Genomic DNA, 26478 nt, shown 5'->3' with positions numbered 1-26478 from the left:
TTCTTGTCCCTAGCTGGACCATCTAAACTCTTATAAACCACAAGAATCTTTTTCTTCCCTTAAGGATACCCAGACCTATGTGTCTATAGAACCAAGATCCTTGTTATTCAGGCTACACTTCGGTAAAGAAAACTCTCACCTGTCAAGAAGGCTGTGGGGTAACAGTTGTAGTGTGCTCCACTGTTCTTTGGGATTTAACAGTTTAGTGCAATAACCAGCAGTGTGGGAGATGTAGGTCTAATTTCAACCCGTCTTGCAGATAAATTAAGTAGGAAGAGATGTTGCCTGAGGGACCTATCATTCATATACTCTTGGAATTTGTGAAAAGTGTGATTTCCTTGCTCAGAGGAAAGAAAGAAAAACTCTTAAGGGCTAGGTCATACCCCAGGAGAAGCGGTTTCTGGTCTTCAGCACCCCTATACAGCTGACACTCTCAGAAACTGGCATTTCTAGTTTGTGACTGGACCCAGTCTAGGGGCTATGGGTTGTTTTGTGGTTTTGTTTCTTGTCTGGGTATTGTGTGAACAGGGAGGTGTGTAGCCCACCCCCCCTCCCTGAAAGGCGGTGGTAGTTACACTGAACTGATTAAATATTAACAATACTTTAGTAATTTCAGCTAGCAGTTAAAAATTATCTATATTATCCTTCCTGGGGAAGGAAGAATGAATTGCCAGAAAGCATTAGAGAGAAAGAAGATTCTTTGGTACACCTGAATGAAGTGTTTGTGTAGGGAGATCAGCCTTGCCTGAAGAAGGGCTGTCTGACCACAATGCAGACATCTTTGTTGCATGGTTTAATGTACTTCAACTGGGATCATCAGCTCAACATACTTTCATATACTGAGCTGCACAGGACATTCGTTCTCTTCAGTTTTGTGGCAAGATCATGTCTAAACATTGCTGAATTTTGGTTTCTTCTCTCCAAGATTATTATAGTCCTGTGATGTTGGGCCTGAAAACTGATCAGGAAGTCCTTGGAGAACTTGTAAAAATGAAAGTTCCAGCTGTGGCAGAGCTGATGGAAAGACACGGAGTCATGTGGACCCTAGTGGTGTCACGCTGGTTTATATGCTTGTTCATTGACATTCTTCCAGTAGAGGTAATTCTCTTATTCTTGTGTAACTCTTATTAGGAAGTTCTCTTAATACACACTCGTAATTGCTACTTCATTTGAAAATTACCTACCAGAAATCAAGAAGCTGTAATCTGAAATTCTCTCCTTTCCTGCAGACTGTGCTCCGAATATGGGATTGTTTGTTCTATGAAGGATCAAAAATCATCTTCCGTGTGGCCTTAACATTAATTAAGCAACATCAAGCTTTTATTTTGGAAGCCACAAATTTCTCTGACATCTGTGATAAATTTAAGCAGATCACCAAAGGAACATTTGTAACAGAGTGTCACAGCTTCATGCAGGTATAATTCTTTGCTATCTTTAGTTGTTACAAATAAAAACCAAAACTGACTTAGAAATGTCTTAGTCACATGACGGATATGGTTAGTAGAAATGTACCTGTGGGAACTGACAAAAGGATGAAAAATGTTTTGACTTACAAGAAATTTTTAGAAAGGTTTGAGTTTCTTAAAAAGATTATTCAAATCCATATATAGAATCCATTCGCATTATTGGTTGTTCAGGGGAAAAATAGTTTTGCCCTTTTTACTAGGTAAGGCAGGAAGTCTGATGAAAAAATAGCTTTCAGTGCATTTTTCAGTGAACTATGATTTCTGTTCCTGTGTATTTTTCAGATGAATGGTAACAGTATTGTAGAATAAACACAAAAGTGAATTTGAAACTTGCCTTAATAAATCTTAATAGTGCTAGAATATAAATTATTCTGTTGAGAAAAAGGTAGCACCAAATTCTTATTTCCAGACAAAACCAGGAAGTTGAGGGCTGAAGTCTCATGACAATCTGCAAGCTAAGAATTACTCTTGTAAATTATTAATAGCTGGGATACCAAATCTGTATTTAACATTAGATTCAGAGTTTAACTCAGAAGATCTAATTGTAAAAGACAGCAGCTACAAAAAAAAAAACAGGAGCACATCTGTCATAAATTACATAGCCAACGCCACTACCATTGTTTCCCAAGTGTGTCCAAAACTAGAGCCCAATAGGTGACTTTTACCCCCAAAAGAGTTTCATGCTTATGTCAGAGCTCTGTGCATAGGTCTGTCATAGAAGGATGTCATTCAGTTTCACCTTTGCTCATACAGAAGAAAAATAAGCTTAACTTAAAAGACAAATCACAGGTACAGCTTTAACTTAGAAGGGAGATGTTTGAGGGGCTTTCCCATTCCAAAAAGGGTTTAGAATAAGATTTTTTTTTTATTATGTGTTAACTGCCATGAGAATACCAGTTCAGAGGCTGATACAAACACCTAAAAGTTAGGTTCATTCCAACTGGCTATTCAATGACTTGTCCTTTAAGGACTGTTCCTGTCCTGTCTGTCATCACCCTCCCTCCCCCTTAATTAAATTACATTCTACAGCAGCTATTTCTAGAAATTCAACTGCTTTTTTCTTTTTTTCTTTTTCTTTTGCCCTGAATAAACCAGTTTATTTTAATTGTGTTGGTTTCTGTACCAAGGGAGCTTTTAGGGCAATTAAATAAAGAAGCTAGGTTAGGTTCTTAGGTAACTTTGAAACACGTACTTTTGGGTTTGGATTTTTTTCTTCAGTACAGGTACTCGTGCCAGTTGAGACAATAACAGTTGAGTATTTTATACTTCTCTCTCCCTGAACAAAACCTTAATTTTTAGTTTAATGCAGTGCAGGCTTCTTTGCCAGAATGCTGTTCAGACTGGCTCATTTATAATCTTGTCTCCATAACTGTCAGTTACAAATGTAGAAAACTGAGGGGCCCACATATCTGAATTGCAGATTAAAGTGCATAAACTTGTAGCTTCCTTCACAGCTCTATTCAGTCAGAAGCTTCAGGTGAAGCAGTGGAAATAAATGTATTGTTGTTGAGCAAGAAGTCAAAGCAAAAATGATAATTACAACTGTGTGATGGCATTTGAAATGCCTCAAATTCTTACATGTACTCTACTACCCCGAAAGCCTGGTAGAGAAGAAAAGCAAAGGTAATATAGCAAGGGGACTAAGACTGTTGGGTTTGGTTTGGGTTTTTTGAGTAGGAACATACTAGTTTATGTATGTGTGTTCCAGAGCTTGAAAAACCTACGCTAGCATCCCATGAGAAACACATTGGTACTTTGCAGCATTACCTAGAATGGCTTAATATATTGTAAATATGCCTGCCATCCACCAACACAAATGCAATCTAAAATAATTTTAATTGGACACATATTCAAACTAGCTTTTGTATTGTTGCTCATTTGCTATGAGCTGCAGGGTTAGCATGCTGTTACAGCAGTGTGTAAGAAGACGCTGCTCTGTTACAGAGGCCAAAGATCAGTGAGGGGTATCAAAGCAGGGATTTCCCACTTCAGACTTATGTGAGAATTCCAGCAGATGGTCTAAAGCCAGCATTTTAACTAAGAATTTTCTTGCTTTGCCAACAGAAAATATTCACAGACCCTGGAACCTTGTCCATGGCAACAATCAACAGACTCCGAGAGACTTGCAGAGAGAAGTTACTTTCTCAGGGATAACTCACCCCATTTAACCAGGTGGTCAGATACTACAGCAATTGACACATTCCTCTATTTGCACTGATTAAAGCACACTTTAAGCTTTCCATCGGTTAACTGACACGACCAATTTTTCCTGCCTTTCAAGTAAGTTTTGTTAACACTGTGTACTGTATGTCAGACTTGGTAACTGGAACTGGTGGTTCTGTTGTTTGTTGTTGTTTTTAAAGTGTTTTCAGAATAGAATGGGATCAGTGTCAGGATACTCCTTTTAAAAAAGTCACAGGGCATTTTGTAATGTTAAAACAGGTGTACAAAATCGCATATACTTCCTACTGTGTTACTGTGACACCACTGCCATTTGTACAAAATAAATTAATTTAATTTGTCAGAACCCGTTTCTTGGTGTGAAGGGGGTAATTTCTCATTTTGTTTTAAGGGATGCTGTACTGCTAATGTGCTGGTGTACTGACATTGCACTACTCATACCGCGTACCTAAACATTTTGGGAGAAACGGCCATGAACAGGCTTTTTCATTGACAGAGTGAGACATCGGGCCTTTACGGAAGTCTAAATCTCCTACCCCTGGGCAGGAACAAGCAAAGCAGCAGCCCTGCCCTGGCACTAGGCCACTTCCAGCCCTGCTGGAGCCAGGGCCTGTGAATTGTTTTCTTGTCCTTACGGAGCCCTCTCGTGGCCAAATCCTTTCTTTACTGCCACTCGCGAGGGGAGAGAAGACACCTGAAAAGAGATCAGTTGTTCATGGGTTTTATTCTGCCTCTCGAACAAGTACTGTGGAAAGACTCATCTTTTGACACCACGCTCCTTTTCAGACTATTCTCCAAGCTACCTTCATGCTTTGTCAAGGAAGGCTTTTCTTTTTTTTTTCCTCCTGCAGATTGAATTTCTTTCATTCCTCAGCAGGGGGAAAAAAAACCAAAACACCCATTTTTCACACGAAGTAGATGAATGCTCTTCTAGACAAGTAAAGACAGCTATTAACAGTATGATTCCAATCTATCCTATTCTTTATGATACCAGACAGACAGCGTATTGCTTGGGTACTGAATTACAAGGACATATGCAGTACCACGCTTACAGTTTGTCAGCAGGTATTAGGAAATACTAGTTTATTCACCACTGGCAAAATCCACACTTTCCTGAAGGTACAAGGTACCTTCAAGACAGCAGGGCACGTCCACAGCATACCATCCTTACTGCCCTGCATTCAGTTCTCCTTATCAGAAGAGCAATGTTCTGTGCAATGTTTCAACGTGCCTTGATTCCCGCCCTGCGTATGTTGTACTATTAACACCAAAACAATACTGCAGGAGGGAATCAGGGAAGCTTAAATGCAGAGGTTCCTTTCCAGCACATCACAACGGACAGACCTCAGCAGGCATGCACCTCCTACTCTGTGGCAAGAATCCAACACCAATATAAAACAAATTGTCACTTCCTCAGTCCTTATACTTAGTATCTTAGCTGCACTTTCAGAAGGTGATGACATTTCTCAAAAACAAGTAATTTAATGGATGAGTTAACTTCTCCAAGTCTTGGGTTACTGATATGCAGAAACTTTAATTGTTTCCAAGCACAAAGTCCAAACCAAGGGACTGTTCCAAAGATGCACACAGACTGCCACAGAGAAACGGCTTAAGCACTTGTTTAACATGCCTCCACACTAAGAATTTGTTTAAAGCTCCCCAAGTAGAGCCAAACCAAAACTTCAGCATTTAAACACTTGACCACTGGGTTAAAGAGTGACCAGCAATACTAAGGTATACAGAAAAAAAGTGTCTTTATTAGCATTGTTACAGGCAATGCATACATAAGAACTGATCCTTAAAGTGTACAACCCCCCAGTCAAGGTTAAAGCAAGAGAATCAGCAGATCGAGATCTATATTGTACACATGTGCAGTAACAGGATCTCTCTGGACCTTCCAACAGAATAGACTGAAATTACTTTACAAAAAAAAGGTAAATAAAAATAACACCCATTTTAAAAAAAGTACCAGCTCCTAATGAGCAGGTGTAGCATCAAAAATATCAAACAGGGGAGTTGTCCAATCATAAAGAGTTCCTGTAAGGTTTGAGTATTGTGTCATTCACACCCTGCATATGCCAGGCATTGCATTTAAAGCTTAGTAAAAAATACACACCTAAGAGGCAAGGTGGAGTTTAGATTTTAAATTTCAATTTTGTCAGTTGTTACTAAATTGTTTTTAAATGCATCATCAGTATAATTAACATCATCACTGGATGGCAGCAGTACAAAGAATGAACCTTTTCCCTTTGTTAAGAGTTCTGAAAGTGAGTCAGTGTGAATTAGCAACATCCCTCTCTGGAATCTTTAGCTGACGTGACCATATGCCAATTCTGCAAAAAAGCACCTTTAAAAACTTTCAGCTTGTTTCTAAGTGGGTAAATATTTCAACTAGTTAGCAAAAATTAAACACCAGAATCTTCAGAAGTTATTTTCTTTGTGCATAGTTAAATGCTGCAAGATGATTTCACATTTAATAAAGCAGACTTTTAAAGAAGAAGCAATTTGCAAGAAAAGGTGTTCCCTTACAACATCAATCTTAGCTCAGGGGAAATGTGTGGGGGAGTTTTCCCAGCCTCTTGCAATTGCTTTTCATCTACACTCGATTTTAGTGCAAGTCATTAAATTGTTTGATATCCAGCATGGCTCCTCTTTCTGCCAATCAAGTAAGCAATCAAGACAATGAGAACAAGACCAGCAAGGGCTGCACCAACTATTATAGGGATCAGCATGTTATTTTCATCCAGTTGACATTCTTCCACTGGAGAGAAAGAAAAGGATTGATGTTAAGCACTAGTGCACCAACAGACAGCTACATCCAGAACTTCAGACTTTTGCTCTGAGCACACAGCTACAACTGGCTGAAGTTCACATCTAGATTAACTTGCCAACAACCAGCTAAGTTCACTATGATCATTCAGGATGAAGTCTTTCTCATACCAGCTGTATGCACAATATAGAGATCCAGAGTAATTCTCACCTTCTCAAGAGCTATTACTCTAAGCTATATACAAGCATAGCTATCACAAATACATTCATGTGACTCCTCCCACAGCTATTTTGCTTTCACCACAATCACAAAGGACAGTGTTAACTAAAAGAGTTGGTAACTTCCCAGAACTTGCCCCTTTCATATGACTTTCTGTAGACAGTTATGAGGGAAAGTTAATGCTTTTCCTTAGCTCTTCTCTGGACCATAAGGAAGAAGTCCTAGTTATTTCAAAGCTTTTTATTACATACTTCTCATGCTAGCCTCAGCTCACAGCATCTTACCCTCTCACCACCCCAACATCTGTAGTAGGGCACACAGAGACTAGGCATAACACCCACAAGCTGACATTTGACTACAGAATATGTTTAAAGTGTACTCCACAAATGTTAGGTTCTCTGCCCCAAAATGTAAGCCTCTTACCTGCCCCAAATTTGTCTCCATCAATCTTGAACACCTGGATCTGAACATCAAATACGTTGACCAGGGCTTTGTCCGTGACCTGGAGATTCTCCTCTGCACTACACTTGTAGGAGTTCCCTACTGTAGCTCTGAGCTCACTCATGCTATTGTTCGATGCTTCAAATCTTGGGACTGCATAAGAAAAAGTCTTATTACAGAAACCTGAAGAGCAGAAGCTGTAAGCTTATAGACTTTAAATTTGATACATTCATCCCCAACATTTCTAACATGTTATTTAATGCAAGCAACCTTTAATTATTTATACAATTTGTCACTGAAGGTAGACTTCTTAAAAGTCCTTACCTTTTGCTTCAGAAGGCAGAGTTGTGCTCACATTCACACCTTGCAGGAAGAATTTTTCAGCAGTTGCATTCTTTAAGAAAAATCAAAACAAGCCAGTAGTTGTCATTTAAGCTAATGATGTACAACATAAGCTGTTAACATTCAAGTTCAATTCTGCATGCACTTTGAGAAAGTTTTTCAAAAAACAGTCCACAATTGGGATTAACATCCAGAGGAAGAGCTTCATTGCACCTGAACTATTCCTTTGGGGGAGACAGGGAGACAAACAAAGCTTTCTGCAGTCAATAACCTGCTGCTTTCTCCACACTAAACTTCCTTGGTCCTAGCAGTAAACACATCACTAACCACTACACAGGGAGCAAGAAGCTATAAAGGGGACCATCACCCCTGAGGCTGCTTACTTGAGTCTGACACCAGGGGCACAGTGCTGCCCATGCCTTAACCAGGTTAGTGCAGTGATCTCACCTGTGCTACAGATGCAGCTTTGAAGCAGGTCAGTACACCACAGAGATGTGGAGACTCATTTAATAACAGGTAAGGGGATTGCAATTTGGTCAATCCTGCAAGTATTAAAAGGAGCGTGAAGCTCTGACAAACATGGTGCATTCAATCCTCAAGGGTACATAGTACTAATATAGCACTGGGGCAGGGCTGTGGGAAACTGGAATCCCAGCCACCATAGGACACCATAAGACAGGCACATTTGGCCCTTGGTCTGTGCACAGAATAATAATGTGGACTTAAATCCAGCTCCAGGCTTGTACGATTAAGTGAGATGCCTACTTGTCACAGGCTGTTCCCAGGTTGGGCAAGAAGCTTTAGAGTAGCGAATACAATCTTAAATTCCCATTCCAAACAAAATATTTAGGTGTATACATATGTATGTGTGTATACATACATATACATATTCTTTCCTCACAATGGTGACAAAGTACGAAACCCTCTAAATCCTAGTATTAAAAGCAAAGGAAGTATTTACTTCCCTTCCTTCAGTTGCATCTTTTCTCTCTCCTACTTGCCACAGTTTTCCCCACATGAAAAGTCCTGCAGACCCTACAGCTTGTTTTGAGACTCTTACCAATGCAAAGTGAAAGACAACCCTCGTTTTCTCAAAGGTCAGATTCAAGACGGCAGACGTGTTGTTGCATCTCCCAGAAGAAGTTGTATCATGTGGTATAAAATTCAGCACATCCAAACCCATCTATGAGAGAAGAGGATCAGTTATGACATTCAAAGAGACTAACACATCACCATATGTTCAGCTGACTTCTGGCTTGCTTATGCTTACACACACACTCTACACATTACAGATGCCTGGACAAATACACTAGCCCATAAATTGCACATGTAAGTTACATGTGCATTACCACGCTGTCACAGAGAACACAGGGCATCTTTGCATGCCTAACAAAGCTTTCTGCAGTCAATAACCTGCTGCTTTCTCCACACTAAACTTCCTTGGTCCTAGCAGTATAAGTAAACACATCACTAACCACTACACAGGGAGCAAGAAGCTATAAAATACTGCTTGGACATAATGAAGGGAACCATGTGTAAGCACAGTCATCTTACTAGTCACTTCAGTTCAAAATGCTTTAGTTTTGCCCATGGGACATGATTTTATACTGTCCTGTATCTGCAGAAGGCTGTGAGTTAAATACACTTCCAAGTCAGTCAGCTGGGTATCTTTCAGAAGCTTTTTGTTGATCCTTATCTGACTTCGAAAAACCTGTCTGCCAACTCCTCACTGGTCATTACACTAAAATCAGCTGTTCCAGCAGAGCCAGAATGCCACACAATATATGGCTAGGGGATTTCATGTAATTAAGGTGGCTAAAACAGTTGCCATCATAACCAGCTAGCATACAACCACATACCAGCTATAAGTGCTCCTGGTCTTACCTCGCAGTCATCAGCATCATCAAAAATGCAATGGATTCCTTTGCATCACCACATAGAGCATTAAGCAGCTAAATCCTATGCAGATATCACCTCCCCCACACCAGGTCCTTCATCACTGAGATCCAGCTTCAATTATAGTTGCTTTTGTATAGTTTGTTTGCCCACACTTGTCCTTGTTACATCAGATTAATCCATGGGATAGGAAAAACCAGCTTGTGATCAAAGGTCCCTCACAACAAAGCTTTACTGGACATCAAGGTTTGCCAGCCCCTGGTCACTGTTTCCTACTGAGGACCTTCAGCAGTCCCTTTGGGATTACTCCTCACTGCTCTGCCTTCCCAGCTGTGTGTACCAGGTTTGTCCGTGGGGTTGGCAAGCTGGGCTTCACATCAACAATGGAGGGAAAGAACCAATACTAGGCTGGACCTTACACAAGCCATGAGGCATGTTTGCTGTCAGTATCAGCCCTTCAGTAGCTCAAAAGCATTAATGTCAAACCCAAGCCTCCTCGGTGCTAGCTGGAAGTTAACCTGTCACAAGCCTGTCCAGTTTCATAGCAGCAATAACCTTCCCTTCTAATAGTCACTATTTTTATTCAGGTGTCTCAGGCCAAATTCTTGGATTTTTTTTAACAGTTTAAAAAGCCTTGTTTAGATGGCATCTTTGATAACAGGATTCCTCTTACTTATATCTTGATAATTTTTGACTGCTTCTGTGGAACAGCCACATACATGTACTGGATTTAACAGACAAGTCTAACACTCATACTAGACAAAAAAATTACCACTTCCAGTAGAAGAGAACCTTTTGAATTTTCACTAGTTCAGTCAAAGTTATGCAATTCAAATGGAGTGCTATCATGGATGAACACTACAAAGAACTGTGATTTTAAAAGGAAAAAGTTAGCCTATAATTTACCAAGTCTTCAAATCTGAAGGCTTTGAAGAGAGAGAAAAAATATATACCTTTTCATCTTTTTTTAGATAGGTGATATTAAGCTGTAACCCCATGTAGGCAAGTACACAGGTTCCATTTGGACCAGTCACATTGTATTTGCCAACTGCAGGATTTGAGGGTGATACAGTTGGCACTGGGCTAGTTGTTGTTGGAACCTGGCTAGTAGTCTGTTTAGGAGTTGTAGGCACTACAGCAGTAGTAGAGACCATATCTTCAGCACATTCTGTCTCTGGAGAGAAAGGAAAACAGTCATTACAAATAAAAAAAATTAAAAAAAAATCAGCTGTGGGATGCTCTACCTTTTTAATCCTCAAGGGAAAGGAGGACACAATTTCAAGTAGCTTATTCTAATACAAGATGATAAAAGCTGAAAAATGTGATGGTAAACTCTTGTTTGTTTGTAACTCTTGTTACAAAGTTTGAGACATTTTTAAAGCCTGGCATGTGAAAGCGACACCTGTGCTGTTATTTACAGAAATTCAGTGATTGCATCTGCCTTCATTCATGTCTGTCATTTCACTTTGCCATCAAGTCAGGATAAATAACATATTGCTATGCTGACAGAGTCAGTGTTCTTGCTGTATGTTCACAGCAAAGCTAGAATGACTATCCCTCAGACACCCCAGGCACTTGCACACTAGAAGCAGAACAGTTTTCCTCCCCACTGTTCAAAGTGGTCTCTCAGGAGGTGTTGTTCCCCTTCCCCTCTCTCCCTCAGTTACATTACTGGGTTGTGAGAACCCTATGTCATTATTTTGACAATATCCACTGTAACATTAAAATGCTACTGGACGTGACACCACTTCTGATAGCACATGTTCTACTATATCCTCTCAAGTCAATCCCCCCCCCTTTTGTCCTGCATTAGCAGCTATACACCAGGGGGTAAGAAGGCTGAATATGGATGTGCAAGACAGCCTTCTCTTTTCATCCAGTTCAGCAGCAACTTCCAAGGCAAAAGAAGACAGAAGGAGCAGTGACTCAGATTTATTTGCCAGAGTAGTCAGACACACTTGACAGCAAGGTCTTAACTTGATCTGGGAGCCAACGAGGCTCCTGCATTGAACATCTACGCCAAAACCAAAGGTCACAGCAAAGGCGTTACTGTAGTAGAGGCTTCCATGTTCTAAGCAAAGGTCATCTCCCCATGTCACGGATAAAGGCTTACAACTTCGTAAGGATAACAAACTACAGCAGCAGTCAATTCTGACTCAAAAGGCTTACTTCTAAAATTTAATCTTTGCAGCTACCAGACATCTAAGAAACATCCTCTACACTTAAACATCAATTGAACTTTCAATTATGGCTCAGAACAAGGGACTCTAATCGCACCTAAAGTCACACAGACTCCAACACAGTACGCTTTCCTACTTCTACTCCATTTACGGAAAGTCAGGGCAAAGGGAAGGGGGATGAATGGATGAGTGACACTACCTTCTGTAGACTGATACTGGTCATGTCCCAAAATGGGATCAATTTCTTAACAAATAAAGACAACAGCAGCATTACTTTGTATCTCAATGGAGAATTTCCCCTCCACCTGCAAGATCTCAACATGCACAGCCTCTTACTCAAGCTGGCAGAGATGGAAGCAACCAAACCAATTTGAGTGGAAGTTTGCCCTGAGTGGAGTCTTAACACAGTATTTTTACTGAACCGATTTACAGCATAGCTCATAGTAACTCTTCAAGACAAATTTGAAGATGAGACAAATTCTTATGCCTTTCTCTGACAGTTACAAGAAAGCAGCTGACAAAACTACCAACACACACAAAACAAAAGCCTCCTCTTCTTCAGAGCTGCATATAATCATTACCATAACCTCAGCCACTAACTTCTAGGAACACTGATACAAGTTACCACTTCTAGTGATGCAGATACACCAAATACTGACTCATCATCCCTTCCCTTCCTTTCTGCCCAAATCACCAGCAGAAATAACTTATAATGAAAAAGTGGCTGGGGAGAGGGGAGGTGAGGGAGAATCCCAAATCCAAAGTTTATCAACAACCAGCTACCACAAGGACAGGCAAAGCCTCAAGCCCACAAGAATGGAAAGAATGAACTGCTCTGAAAGAACAATGTGATTTTAGAATCAAAAAGATTTAAAAATTAAAAAAAAAGATAGAGTGAGAATTCTTAAACTACCTGAATAATAATAATTAAAAAAAATCCAACCACCCACAAGAATGAGCTCATAGTGCAGTGGGAATGAAAAAAAAATATCTAGGTGCAGACCCAAGACTGTAATAAAAACTTAGGAATGATAAAGAAAAAACTGCATGGCACTATGGGTAACAGGAATGTACAAACAAACAAAAAATCCCAAAGCAAATAGCTTGAACTCACCCCAGGATTACAGAAAATGTTTTTTTCTGAGGATCAATAGTTTCATCAAGACAGTGATACCTCAGGATGGAGAAAACCAAACACAGAGAAGTGATCATGGCAAATTAAAGCATTTATATTAATCTAAACCAGAAGTATAGGAATAGAAAATAAAGCAAAATGCTGACAAACTTGTGTTGCATAAAAAGCACCCTCCACAAATAATGCAATACTGGTTATTATTGACCAAAGGACTCTGCAAGAACAGTTAACAGGCTAGCTTAAAAGGAAAAATATCACACAGTAGGGAGATTTTACTGAAGTTTTACAGACATGTAAACCAGCTTTTCCCAGTATCATGGCTTATGTTCAAGCCTGATAAATGATCACTTATGTTTATCTGGTGTGATAACTGGATCAAGATATCAATTAAAAATGAGCTAGTTCTGAAGACCCGAGTAACAGAAATCAGATTTTTTTTAATGAAAAATGTAGGTCCACATCTTTGCTGCACACCAACTCACTGAATGGAAAAGATTTTGATCAAGACAGGATACACACTGAAATCCGAGCCAGTCATGTGAGGCAGCCATGAAATAAGTCAATGCCATTATTATCACGCATCAGGCAAGCTACTTTTCAGAGATATGGGATATAATCCTGTTCAATGTATGAATGCATTGAACAGAAGGCACCTGCTGTTCAATGCATCCATCCCAAGTGAGCACTGACTACCCTAGTTTTTAAGATTCATTTCAATTTAACAGGTGCATAAGTTGGATTAGCAGCATAAGAAATGTTCTACACTTTCCACAGAAGATAAAGGTTTTCTACTTGCCCTGAAAGCAAACCAAAGACCTGTCACTCCTTAAGACAACAGCATGGGTGACCAGTTTAAATGGCTCTTCAGGTTTGAAGAACGTTGCCACAAAAACAAAGGACTTGAACATTCCACGAAGTACTTTGTCTTCTAATCATTATAGCAGTGAAATTACAAAACACTTTTCAATACAAGCAATCAGGACAAAGTTGCTTTGTGATCAAATCAGAGAAAAAACATCACTGTTGCAGCTTACACAAAGCCTCCTGTAGGAAGGCATACAGATTTGTTCCCTATAAACTAGTTCTCTATTGTCTGCCATATCACTCATTTTCCCCAGAGCACACAGTAATTAGTTCAAATCAGTTCAATAGAGACATAATACTTGCAAGTTAGATACTTCTTAAACGAGGATTTTGGCCATATGCCCAGCTGACCTACTGTAGCACATGTTTACACCCATAAATACGAACAGAAGGAATGTTCCACAATACCTGCATAAAACCCATGGGAACACAGTGCACTATCTTCCAGTCATGGATGCTGACAACCCTACAGATAAAACCTGAAGCAGGTCCCATCATTTCAAAAGATGCTGCTATGAGAGCTTCAGATCCAGTTTGTACTTGTCTAAATATGATGAGTTGGGACTTAGAAATAACCTATTACTGGAAATATTAGCTTATCAAGTATATTTTCTGCTACAAGATACCTACTGTTCATACTGAAAGTGCCATTTGTGAGATAGGCTTCCAAAGTAACATTGCTAAAAGTAACATTCACGTTCTTCATATTGACTTGCTTGGAGCTGATGCATCTGTATTTTGTGCCCATATATGCCTGAATAACAGTTTTATGCGATACTCTCCTCACTCCTATAAAACAATTACATTGCATTAGTATGTAAAAGTATTTACAAAAACAAGTCAGTATTACATCTGAAAGGGTTACACACTAAGAACAGAAGTTTTCATTTTACCTGCAGTTGAGTTATGGAATAAAGTTGCATCTGAGAGATTGTAGTGGAAAACTAGCTCTTCAACTTGGTACTTGTCTGCTTGTTCTGAGAAGTTCAGACTTAATGAATGTCCTGCTCCAAAATCCAATACCAGTAGTGGATGAGATGTGTTACCTTTACCACATGAGCTCTGTGGGCCTACTGTAGCATTTTGTGGAAGCAAAAAGTGTGCAAACTGTGGGGTAGAAAACAACACACATGTAAATGAGCTTTTCCTTACTGCTTTTTAAATATCCTATGAAACTGTTACAAAACATAAGAGCTGACATTCATATGAGCTATGTCTACTTCTATAGCAGTATATAGCAAATAGCATGTTACTGGCACTTAGATTTCTAAGAATATTGCCCTCTGAAATTTGAGAACAGTAATAAAGCACTTTGTAGATTGTCCTCCCAGCCCCCACTAAACTAGCACTATAAATCTCCATGTACTTCCGTACAAGGTGAATCAAATCTGGCAAACTCTGGATGCATAAAAAGAGGAGGAAATTTAAGCTTTGCTTCTTTTAGTACAATTGAGTAAGAACAAAAGCAAGTGGTACAGCCTATGCAGTTTGGCTATAACACTTTTGAGTTTATTTCATATTGAGAAGTAACATGATACCTGAAGATCAATACAGTGTTTGCTGAGAAGTCCTGAGCTTATTGCTTACACAAAGAAACAGCCAAGTGCATGTTATGAAAGTAGTCACCTCTGCATGCAAACTTATATACCAGGGTCAGGAGTATTGCAGACCATCTGTACCACTGAAAAAGCAGACTGTGCAATATAGCTCAAAACACACACAGCCAGTGCACTACTGGCAAAGTAATAGGGTTTTTGATTTTTTAATTTCACATCATACTGATTGCTAGGAAAACAAAAAAAAAACCACCTTCAACAAGAGTGCCTCAAAACATGCAGATGCTGTAAGATTATAAATAATCAACAATTCCTGTTCAGTAGTGAAGATACCAAGAAAGTAAACTGAAAAGCAGAGTAATTGTAAATAAAAATTCTCAACTTTCCAATAACAGGCTTATGCTGTTAATATGGAACACCCTGTAAGCACTGCACTGGTCTGCAGATACACTGAAATCTACAGATCTGCTAAGCAAGATCACAGATTTCAGGCAAGTTTAAAAGTTACATGCCAACAGCCATTTCAGTTCAGATTTAGTCCACGTAAGTATGACCAAGTTCACAGAAGTCGACTGATCTTTACAGTTCCAGTGAAAGCCATTTTAGGTACCATTTAGTGGTATTTCAGTCAAAAAATTAATTACACACAGGTATTGTTTGTGGTGGTTTCAGGCATCCTTAACACTGTTTAATTAGAAGCATCAATAATAATTTGATACAACATGACTGGAAGGGAGCAAATCTTTGCTGAAGTGGTATTTATGCTTAGATATTTGTTCAAAGCTTAAGTACTGAGCGCTTGCAGAAACACCACACATTTCATAAACACAAATTAGAGACAAACAGTGAAATATTCCCCTTACCTCTTTCTGCCCATTGCTTTTGTACTCCACTGAGAAGGCTACTGTCATATCAGCAATTATGCAGATCTTACCACTCTGATCTTTCACCTCAAATGAAGAGGAAACCTGTAAGAAGCCTATTAAGAATGACAAGTGGTTAATTTTGTGTTATATAATTTTATCTTTTTTTTTGATCCCAGAGAAATATGTACAACTCTACATTTGGAAGTACATCCTAAAAAGTTTCATTTGGAAATTTGGGTATTAATGGTCTCTATACTACCTCCAACATCTCTAATGCACAGAGGGCAAATTTAAAACATGATGTATACAAAGACAAAGCCACCCGAACTAAAACTGTTGACATGCTGGGTCCTCAGAGGGCAAGAAAAGCTTGCAACAAAAGCCAGTCATAGTGTTCAAGGCAGCTGATCAGTGTTCATCCTACATAGCTTCAGCCAGAGCTGACTTAGCATATATGATCTCATATGCCTACACCACTCAGCCTTCCCCCCACAACACACCACACAGCCTTCGATTCCGCTGTACCAGGACACTTGGCTGTACATGCCCTGAATGCAGCATTAAGAAAGCTTGGATTGACTGTTGATGTTTTGGAGGGACTGCCAAAAATAGACGATGGAGCATGCCACCATTGCCAGGAGAACTCTTTACTGTCATCACACTCTCTGCACTTGGGAGGAGGATGGGGGCCAAGACCTTGACACAGGCAGAGGTTATGTGCTCCTGACTGGTTTAAGCTGAACTCAGACTGAGCTGCACACAAAAGCACAGCTTTTCCCCCAGTCACTGCCCACCAGTACAACTGACCACACTAGTACTGACTTAACAGGGTCAGAACATACAGCAAGAGGAGCACAGGATTATCCTTTCTGACAGCAGACCAGCATCCACTGCCAATGAAGCTTCACTAAGGGAATGTGTTGCAGCAGGCTGGATGCAGCCGAAAAGCTGTTTATCTCTTACTTCATTTGCAGTATGGGCTAACTGGACAGCACTCCTGAATCTGAAATCATACCAAGGTCTTTCAAGTTCTTTTTTCTGGTTCTTGTCACCACACTCACAGCAAAATAAACCTCACAGCAGAAAGCCTGCCTGATTCTCATGCTACCACTTTACCAGCCTGCATTTCCAACAACGTCTTGCAGAAAACCTGATATAGAAAAAAAAGCATCTGCAAAACATAAAGCATTCTATCTCCAGCAATCAAGCTTTAGAATCAAACACTCTAATCCATTCAGCTGCTGATATAGCAAAAAGGCTCAGCTGAGGGATTATCCATTAGCTAGCTTCCCTCCCTGAGAAGTTTTTAAAATGCAAATCCCAATTTTAAAACTCTTTACTCCAAAACTATGGTGTATACATTTGTACTAAGATTATTATTAGGAAAAATTTGACTCCTGTCAGCTGGACTTTGATAGAAGGCCCTTCAGTTGTAGGAATACAGCGGAAACAATTTCTTTGGCACTCAGCAAGCATTTTCCCTTGTTTCTTTCCCCTTAGCAACAATATATCCTCCCCCCCCCAGCACCAAAGGGAGGCAGAGCTTCAGCTGGAATTCATAAACTTTACCCAATTGTTTGAAGAGTCCAGACCTGAAACCAGAGATAGGCAGAAGAGAGAAATTTCTTGAGAATGGATAGCGTAGAAAACTGGTGTTTCAAACCAAAACTGTACTACATTTGCCCTTCTGTGCAGCTCAATGTTCATTCAGTAACATGCATTCACAAAGATGATGTTACTTTTTGCGGTTCAGAGCAGCATTAGAAACAGGCAATGCTCCTCTCCACATGAAAGTTTCAACTTGCAAAAGTTTCCTTCGATTTGAATTTACATCTGGAACTTTTTTACATTTTACCCAAGCACTTGTTTTCCCAACAGCAATCTGCTTATGCTTTCTTGAACACTTCTGGCACAGCATAGAAAACAGCGTAGAGGCAGAGAATAAAGTCCATGGCTACTTGAACTAACACTACCAATGGAAAATGTGCTAGACTGAAAACATTCATTGTGCACGCTGACTCCCTGTTTGATAGCTATTAAAAGTCTTAGCAATTTTAAAGCTAAAAATAAACAAGTAACAAACAGCAAAAGAAAAAAAACCAAAAAACCCCAAATCCACTACAACAAAACCAAAACAGCTTTAAAAATTAATGCAGAAGAAAGAAAATACTAAAAAACAATTAAGAAAAATGTTGTTGACCTAAAGGAAAATGTGACAGACACTACAGATGATTCAGAGAACAACGGAAAACAGTACAGAGATAAAAGAAAGCACTAAATGGGAGAGAGATACTGGGAATGAAGAGATTACAAATCAATAACAGAGAATAAAGGGTGTGAACAAACAGTAGGAAATACCACCTGCCTAACTGCTACATTTTTGCCAGGTTAAATCCATACCATGCTATGAATCTTGATTTCATTAGCGTGGAACAAACTTCAAAACCCCATTTTTCCATAAGAACAGTTCAGCAGCTGCTGGATTTGCAGTGTCAGTGATGAGATAGATGCATCCAGCAGGAGACACTGAGCTGTCCTTGATAAAGAGGCAAGAGGGCTGCTTCACTGTGCATACGCTGATGGCAATAACAGCAACACATGTGCTGCAGCATCACCTGCTCCCATGGTCTTGAAGGAATGCAGATGAAAGAATGAAACACAATGGATGTAGGAACAGAGAAAAATCAGAATACACAGAGAACAACAAATCAAGACACTGAGGGAAGGAAGGTCCTGCCTACTTTTCACTCCAGCCAGTCTGGAGCAGAGGAACAGCTCACTGGGCTTTGCAGGAAAGCAGCTGTTGAGTTTGCACAGGCAGTTTAAGTGTGGACTAGTGATTAACGCATGAATCATCACCAGCCTACAAATAGCAAGCGCCTAGTCAAAATGTCAGGAATACAGAAAAGCAAACTGATCTTGAATTAATCTGTCCTGGGAATATTTCTAATTAAGTTACATAAACCATTGCTCAATTTTATCATTACGTATCTACAACTTGAGAATACTGCTTGTACTTCTCGTAACAATATCATTCTTTGTTATTCAACACAAAAGCTGGTACAACCTTCAGTTTCTTAACTTCAGACTTCATATATTCCTCATAATAAACTGCAGCACCCTATATGACAATAACCTGTGTTAGAGCAAGGGCAGTACTACAGTGGCAATGTGCACCCGCAGTCCAGAAAGCCAACTGTATGTAAGAGCATGACCAACAAGTTACAGGAGCTGATTCTGCTTCTCTACTCTGCTTTCATGAGACCTCACTTAGAGTACTGTGCACAGTTCTGGTGTTCCCAACATAAGAAGGACATGGAGCTGTTGGTGCAGGTCCAGAGGAGGCCACAAGGATGACAAGGGGATTGAAGTACCTCCTGTTACGAAGACAAGCTGAGAAAGTTGGGAGTGTTCAGCCTGAAGAAGAGAAGGCTGCATGGAGACCTCATAGCAGCCTTGCAGTATCTGAAGGAGGCCTACAAGGATGCCAGAGAGGGACTCTTCATAAAGGAATGTAGTGATAGGACAAGAAGTAACAGATTCAAGATTAAACAAAGAAGATTTAGATTAGATATAAGGAAGAAGTTCTTTATTGTGAGAGTGGTGAGGCACTGGAACAGGTTGCCCAAGGAAGTTATGAATGCTCCATCCCTGACAGTGTTCAAGGCCAGGTTGGACTGGGCTTTGAGTAACCTGGTCTAATGGAAGGCATCCCTGCCCATGGCAGGGGTGTTGGAACTAGATGATCTTAAGGTCCCTTCCAACCCCAACCATTCTGTGATTCACACAGCTGGAGAACTCCTAGACTTTTCAATAGCAAAAAATAGAAGTTTTGTTAAGTTTGTTATTCTCTTGGCTGGAAACACTGTTACAGATATCTAGTAGAGAAGCCATCAGAAAAGTACCAGCATCAGCAAAATTCTGCTTAGTTTAGATGCTTCCTTTGTATTTCAATAGGTGCTGGAAAAGGGCTGCTACATATTTACTCTAGCTGTGTATTTTTAATTGAAAATCATAGGATAATCTCTCCCTTTCCACCTTGATAACTTTCTAAAGTTAAGAGCCTCACACAAGAAAAGATCAAAGGTAGAACTATTGAAGCAACAGCTAGTTATGTCACTTAAAATCCAGCATCCTTCCTTATCTAACATACCTACAATTAAAAAAAACCCAACAAAACAGAGCATAACACTGAGATATATTAAAGTCCAAACAAAGACTTCTTTGACAAATAACAATTTATCTTAAAGAATTCCTCTCAGAAGAAGTTGTTTTAAACTACAAACTACAATGCTAAGAAAACAATCTATTGCATCTGAACAATCTAAATCAGAGACTTTTTGAATATGGGTCTCAGAAAGCCCTTTTCCCCATCTCTTGACCACACAAAGATGATTTCAGTTTTCAACCTTATTATAATTGAAATCTTGTTAGCCAAGCACAGCTACCCTTGAGTTATTCTCCCATTTAATGGAAACCTACTGAGGGTGAAAGATGAATGGTGCTGTGCTCTAAAAAACCTGACCATGTATCAATAGAAATTGTTTGCACTGTCTGCTTGCGAAGAGGACTCCAGCTACTACAGTTAATAATTTACTTTGTCTCGATTTTTTATTAGAAACACAGAACATTGACAATAAGGACCTCAAACACAGAAGATACTCTCTTATAATTTGGGGTTTGTTAATATAGTTGTTTCCTGCGTAATTAAAAAAAACTCTTCAGTATTTTTCTTCCTCTCTCTTGGAAGAAAGGACAGCAAGCTACCCAAATTGACCTCTGTACATATTCCTCACCATCAGTAGTTTGAGCAATACAGGTATCTTGTGAATGGGGCTGTTTGCAGTTATATCAAGTGACTATGGCATTAGGGAGGAAAACCATGGGTGCAGCACAGCCCAGTTAAACTAATCACTCCCATATATGCCACGACAGTGGTTCAGAGCATCACACCTACAGCCTGGTCATACACATCAAAGACTCCTTGGCTACAGCCTACCCTGTAATTATTATGCAGCAGTAATCTGCAGGTAAGGGATACTTGCTGACAGACGCCAGCACTACGCAATCATTCTGTATCTAAGCTAGTCACTACTGTGTTGCCCAGCACCTTTGCTCAGAGGTTCTTATGGTATAAAAAGTGAACACTGCTATCTACAGGGCATTAATCCAAGGAGATAACAAATGCTGGTTCTTACCTAAAAAGACCATTTATTTTCTGTTGTACAGAAGTGATCAGAAATTTGCTCATTCTGATGGTTTGAAAGGATCCTGTCATCTCAGTGTGAACAGTTGTGACCTTAGTTACCACTGTAGACTCCAAAATCTATGCTAGAAGGCAATGGAAAAATCCCTAAGGAGTTACGCTCTCCTCTGACAACTTGTCTTCTAATGTAAGTACCACTCCCAGAGGGGCACTTAGTACAAGTCCTTTTTCAGAAGATCAAGTCACAATCACTTGCTTACAGTCCAGGATCTATACTACCTGGGGATAGTACAGAAAAAGAACTGTAATAAAAACACATTTTTTGAAAGATCATTCTACTTACTAACCCTGACATTTCTGAGGAACAACTGAAAGCAGGAAAATCCACTGGCAGACTTGATGCATGAACATCTCTGTGTGAGACAAGGTAAGTTTTCATAAAACCGAGTTACACTCACCTGTTACCAACACATTCTGAAGACGGAATGCAGGCTATCTGGAAAGCCTAATTGGAAACCACAAGGCTGGACCCATTTCAACTGCTGTTGGGCACACTTGAACACAAACACAGTGGTGGAAAGGGTGAAGAGAGTTTAATTCAAGGATGGATGAAAGTAGTTTAGGAGAGAAGAGAATCATCTGCATGTGTGCAGGTACAGCACCTGATTAGATCAAGTTCCTGACCTAGCCCTGGAAGATACACCCTTGTCAACTAACAGACAAATTCATGCAGTCTCAGATTATGCTTTTGATATTGCTGATTTCCATTAAGACAGCAAGCATTTTGTTTCTCAATTCAAGTTTGCAGTCTGAATAATCTGTCTTTATAAACAAATTCATAAAAGTACAAAAGCATTAAAAATGAAAGGTTATTCAGCAGCTGTGCACTTGCCATTTAGTCAGAGATTGCACAATTACATTTAGTCATGTGAGGCTTTTTTTTTACAGTTTCCTATCTAGAGGAAGGAAGTCTTGGGATGGTTCTACAGCAGCTGATTACATGAGTGCACTGGAAGGTCTGAACTCCTGTGCCTAGACCCTTTTCAGCATTCACACAAGTTCATTTTGCACTTGCTCTGGTTAGTGCTGCTGTATCATGCCACAAAACTAACGTCTTTCAAGATAGCTGGCAGCCTCAAATACTTGGAGGAAGAAGCACTGTCTTAATTTAAAGACAAGGCCTCACCAGAGGAAAGGATATTGGAAAAAAGATAATACAACTGCCTCAGTAAAAACACTCTCCTAGTCCTATTGAGGAGAGAGTAGATCTCACCCCTGTCAACAAAAGTAAAGACATACTGGTGTTCCCATATTACACAGACTAAATTCTGCCTTGCTAAGAAATCAGAAGTTACTGAAGTTACAGATACAAGAAAACTCAATACAAGATACAAGAAAACTATATTTAGTGTGGGCTACCTGCTCAAACCTGAACACTGGAGAGGGAACAGCTAGGTAAGTGCAGACTGCACAGAGCTGAACCACATTTGGAACTCTACTGCCAGGGTGCTGCTAACACTCTCACACTTTGAAATACACTAAAGTAATACTGACAGGAGTCAGTGGTGCTGTCAAGTGACAGAAAGGTTAAGAAACTGTTACCCTGAGATTGAAAAGGACACCAGTCCATCTTACAGTCAGATGCACAAAAAAAAACATGGAAGCTTGATTTACCAAAACATAAGGCAAATTTTAAAACATACAATTTAGAATTAAGGTAACGCAATGAAGCATTCAAATAGCTGTTGTAACTATTGCCACTCTCATACCCAAAAGGGTCTCCTGCCAAGCTGAAGAGAATAAATGCCAAAAAATCCATTAGGGCACCAAGCTTCCTCAAGGAATTTTTTTTTTAAAATCACATCTGACAGAGAAGACAAACTGTTGCAGGTAAACTGCAACAAGCACAAGCAAGGTGTGCCTTCTTAGGGCTAGAAATCAGTTACCTTTGAGACAGCTTAACAGAGATAACAGCAGTTAACATCTCAATAAAGTATCCATCTTTTCTTTGAGTGGGGTTCCTCTGTACCTAGAGGCAATCTTTCAGTTTATTGTCTGCCACTGATTAGAAAATACCCTGCTCACTACAGAACAATCTAGAAGCTGGTTTCACCAAAGACAAAACTTCTCAGTCAACCTGAATGGGAACCTAGGGACCATATCTTAAAAGCAGCGTATCAGGGAGCCTGTAGTTTTCACTCAGTAAGTAAGGAGTTACTTCTTAAGTCAGAAAACCTGCCTTAGTCAAAGCTGAGTAACCTATCACAGGACAGCAGCCTTGGACTAGCACTCAAATTCAGATCCTCAGAGACTGTGTCAACACTCTTAAAGAGGTTATCAAGCAAACACAATGCTAAGGACAGCATCTGGTAAAACCACACTTTGGAAGTTGCACATTCAAGTCATTATATTTTATGAAAACTAAGTTATACTCTGCCTCAGTCCATATAGCTAGCAACACCAAAACCGAGTGAAACAATACAACACCAAATTACTCACTGGTAGGAATTTATTATTCGAGTTTCTCTCAACTATCCCTACATTGGTAGCAAGGTTTTAAATTCCCCTTCGGATGAGAGTTGTGCAATAGAAACATGTGGATTATGCGTCAGTAACCCTGAAGTGGCATCACATTACCTTGGTCAAGCTCATTTTTCCTTCCCCAAATCTCAGACTCTTCCATTAGTTACTCACTAATACTAAATCCATGTCTGACTCTAAACTTAGGTTTTCAGAAGTGTTTTCTGTTGTGTTTGTTGTCTCAGTAAGGGAAAAAAAACCCCCTGCCGGTGCTCTAGGAGTCAAAGAGCACAAGCAGCAATGTTGGGCTTGGCACAGAACCCCACTATCCTATTGTGCTCAACAACAGACAAGCACCATCTTCCTCCACATTTCAAAAAGCAGCAGCTAAATTTGAGGGGAGGCATTTAATTTCCTGTAGTCCTCTTTCCCTGTATTAACTCAATTTTTTCATTGCAGATGCACACTTGATACTAGTGAAGAAATTAATCATGAAATACTTAATGCTGATACACCAAATATTCAGCTTGGTGCTTGCTGCTCAGCTTGAACATAAAACTGAAACAGTAAGTGAGGCATGGTGAGGTATTCTGGAGGAATAAAACAATTCTATTGTCCCAAAGTCAAGGCATTGCCAAACAAGCTTTCACATCTGACCCACCCATGCTAATCCTTCGGCCTCCCGTGATCATTACCTTATCCACACTCAGATGACTAAAAGGCTACAGATGAGCTAAAAACTCCTGAAGAACTCAGCTCCTATCTTCTTGTCTCCTAATTCTCCCCTCACCACAGCCCAAGCCCTGCCACTCTGGCAGACAATGGAAGAGGTGAGCTGTATTCCAAGAAGGAGTCTCTATATGCAGCACAAAGATTATTCCTGAGACTGTGAAGTTATGTAGAAACACCCAGCTACTAGACATTGGTGCAAAGTCCCAACTGTCAGTAAGTAATTTCTCTGTGGTAAAACAAACTAGTCTGCTGTCTCAGCTGTAGAAACTTAACACATTCAACATGCCAGAAAGTGTCAAACCAAACACAATGAATTATGTTCGTAACCACTAATTAAGCAGGGGAAAAGCTACCACAGTCGTAGAACCTATTATCTGTGGTACCACTTAAAAACTATGCAGCCTAATTAGAAAGCAAACAGAATTCTTCGTTTAAGCTCTAACTATATTAAATAAGCTAAACACAGAATTCTCACTGCAACACCAGTTCAATGCCACTTAAGCTGCCAATACTAACTAAAAATCCAGCATGATAGAGCTGTAAGTCACTGTGCTCACTAGACTGGTTAACAAGGGCTGGATATTTGAGCCACTCAGTGCCCCTTGTGACTGACACCTTTTGGGCTCAGTGAAATTGAAATACCATCAATAATGATAAAGATATTTACTACCAAGAACAGCTGAAAGAGTCCAAAGACTGTCACAATCTCCAAAATGACGGCAGATAGCCATTCTCAACTGCTACTTTACTCGGGCAGTATTTTTGCTGTCTGCTGAAGAAATTTCCTTTGCTGCCAAAGCCACATTCAGAAACTTGATAGTGTCGCATGATGTGGCTTTCAAAGCAAGAAACCTGAAGCAACACAGTTATTAGTAAACAGACAAGACACTTCCTCATCAAACAGTCTTGCTGTGCTAACAAACCTTCTCATCAGGGCACTAAAATCTCTCTATCCCAGAAACATTTCAGATTTCATTCACAGTATGGCAGGATGAAAGACATTAAGGGAGCATTACATGCTTTATAGGAGAGGGCTACTTCCTATCAATGACATCAGTAATTCCTGCGTCTCCATGCCTCGTGGGAAGCAAAGGCGTAATTTCAGTATCTTCCCAGAGCGCTGTCCATAGATACAGAGCAGATACTCAGCTAGTGTTCCCGGGCACCACACCAAGCGCAGCCGCTGCCGCCTTCCCTCCATCCTTCCCCTCGTACCTCCCGCAGCTGTCAGAGGCTCTCGGGAGCCGCACGCCCGGTGCAGTTAGAGGGAAGCGATGACCTTCTATGGTGCCCACCACCTCCCAGCAGCCGGGAGCTGTGCCCAGCGACCCCCACGGGCGGACCACCCCCACCTCCCCGCGCCAGGCCGAGGCCCGGCTGGTTGCCGCCGCGCCCAAGAGGCCCAGGGCCCCCTGCCCAGTTACGGGCTGGGAATAGCAGCAGCAGGTGGGCACCCGCGGGCGGGTTTCCAGTGACAGCAGGTGCCGCGTCCAGTGCCGCCGGCCCCGGGGCCACACCAGGCTGCGACGACTCCCCCCGCTCCCCCGCCCGCCGCAGGCCTTGGCCGCCCCGTCCCTGTCCTTACCGAGCAGGGCGGCCGCCGCGAGCAGCCGCCGCGCGCCCTGGGCGTGAGCCATGTCGGAGGCACGGGGCAGGGCGAGGCGGCACCGGCGGGAGCGCGGAGCGGGAGCAGCGGAGAGAGCGGCGGGAGGCGGCGGCGGCACCGCGCTGGGGAGAGTGGCGACGGCCCCGGCCGGTCATATGACAGCTTACGTCACCCGGGCCCGCCCAGGTGCCATCACGTGAGCTGGGCGGCCCGGTGAGGGGGGGTGGGCGGGGTCTCGCGAGAGGCGGGGGTCTTTACTTGCGCCTCAGCGGCTGTTGTGTGAGGAGGGAGTTGTGGTGGGTTGTGTGTGTACATCCGAGGGGTTGTGGGTGCATGCTTCTATCCTGAGGGACAGGTGCACACCGAAGGATGATGGGTTGTGTACGGCCTACACGTGTATGCAGAGCACCATCGTCACAAGTTGCTGCAGTTCAGCCAGGCTTCTCTTGCTATCACCTCTAACTTGTGGGTCTGGGGCTTCCCAGGTGCTGTTCTGCC

At 40.9% G+C, this 26478-nt stretch overlaps 2 protein-coding genes across 2 annotated transcripts in view; one reads left to right on the top strand and one right to left on the bottom strand.

Moving 5' to 3' along the window:
* GRTP1 (growth hormone regulated TBC protein 1) overlaps positions 1 to 3999 on the top strand; it is a 35910-nt gene extending 31911 nt beyond the window's left edge. Inside the window, exons 6-8 of the mRNA XM_005145927.3 lie at positions 926 to 1098; positions 1230 to 1415; positions 3531 to 3999. Coding sequence (XP_005145984.1) covers positions 926 to 1098; positions 1230 to 1415; positions 3531 to 3620 — 449 coding nt within the window. The 3' untranslated portion in view covers positions 3621 to 3999. The remainder of the gene's footprint in view (positions 1 to 925; positions 1099 to 1229; positions 1416 to 3530) is intronic.
* A 1385-nt stretch (positions 4000 to 5384) lies between these two features.
* LAMP1 (lysosomal associated membrane protein 1) lies at positions 5385 to 26128 on the bottom strand. Its single transcript, XM_031046140.2, has 9 exons — positions 25960 to 26128; positions 15914 to 16029; positions 14388 to 14601; positions 14125 to 14283; positions 10269 to 10489; positions 8480 to 8602; positions 7402 to 7471; positions 7060 to 7230; positions 5385 to 6408 (listed from the first exon to the last, which is right to left on the bottom strand). Exons 1-9 carry the CDS (start codon positions 26009 to 26011, stop codon positions 6269 to 6271), a joined length of 1266 nt encoding a protein of 421 aa, XP_030902000.1. The 5' UTR covers positions 26012 to 26128; the 3' UTR covers positions 5385 to 6268.
* Between the last annotated feature and the right edge of the window lie 350 nt (positions 26129 to 26478).

This window comes from Melopsittacus undulatus, chromosome 2, assembly GCF_012275295.1.
Source record: "Melopsittacus undulatus isolate bMelUnd1 chromosome 2, bMelUnd1.mat.Z, whole genome shotgun sequence".
Lineage (NCBI taxonomy): Eukaryota > Metazoa > Chordata > Aves > Psittaciformes > Psittaculidae > Melopsittacus > Melopsittacus undulatus.
This window is presented reverse-complemented; position numbering and strand designations above follow the sequence as displayed.

What these genes read in the sequence shown, in the direction of transcription:
- LAMP1 (XM_031046140.2), bottom strand. Translation starts at nt 26,011, where the DNA reads ATGGCTCACGCCCAGGGCGCGCGGCGGCTGCTCGCGGCGGCCGCCCTG. An exon ending in AAAGCAATGGGCAGAAAGAG is followed by an intron (nt 14,602 to 15,913) that starts GTAAGGGGAATA and finishes TCTACCCCACAG; the next exon opens with TTTGCACACTTTTTGCTTCC. An exon ending in TCTGCCTTCTGAAGCAAAAG is followed by an intron (nt 7,231 to 7,401) that starts GTAAGGACTTTT and finishes TTTCTTATGCAG; the next exon opens with TCCCAAGATTTGAAGCATCG.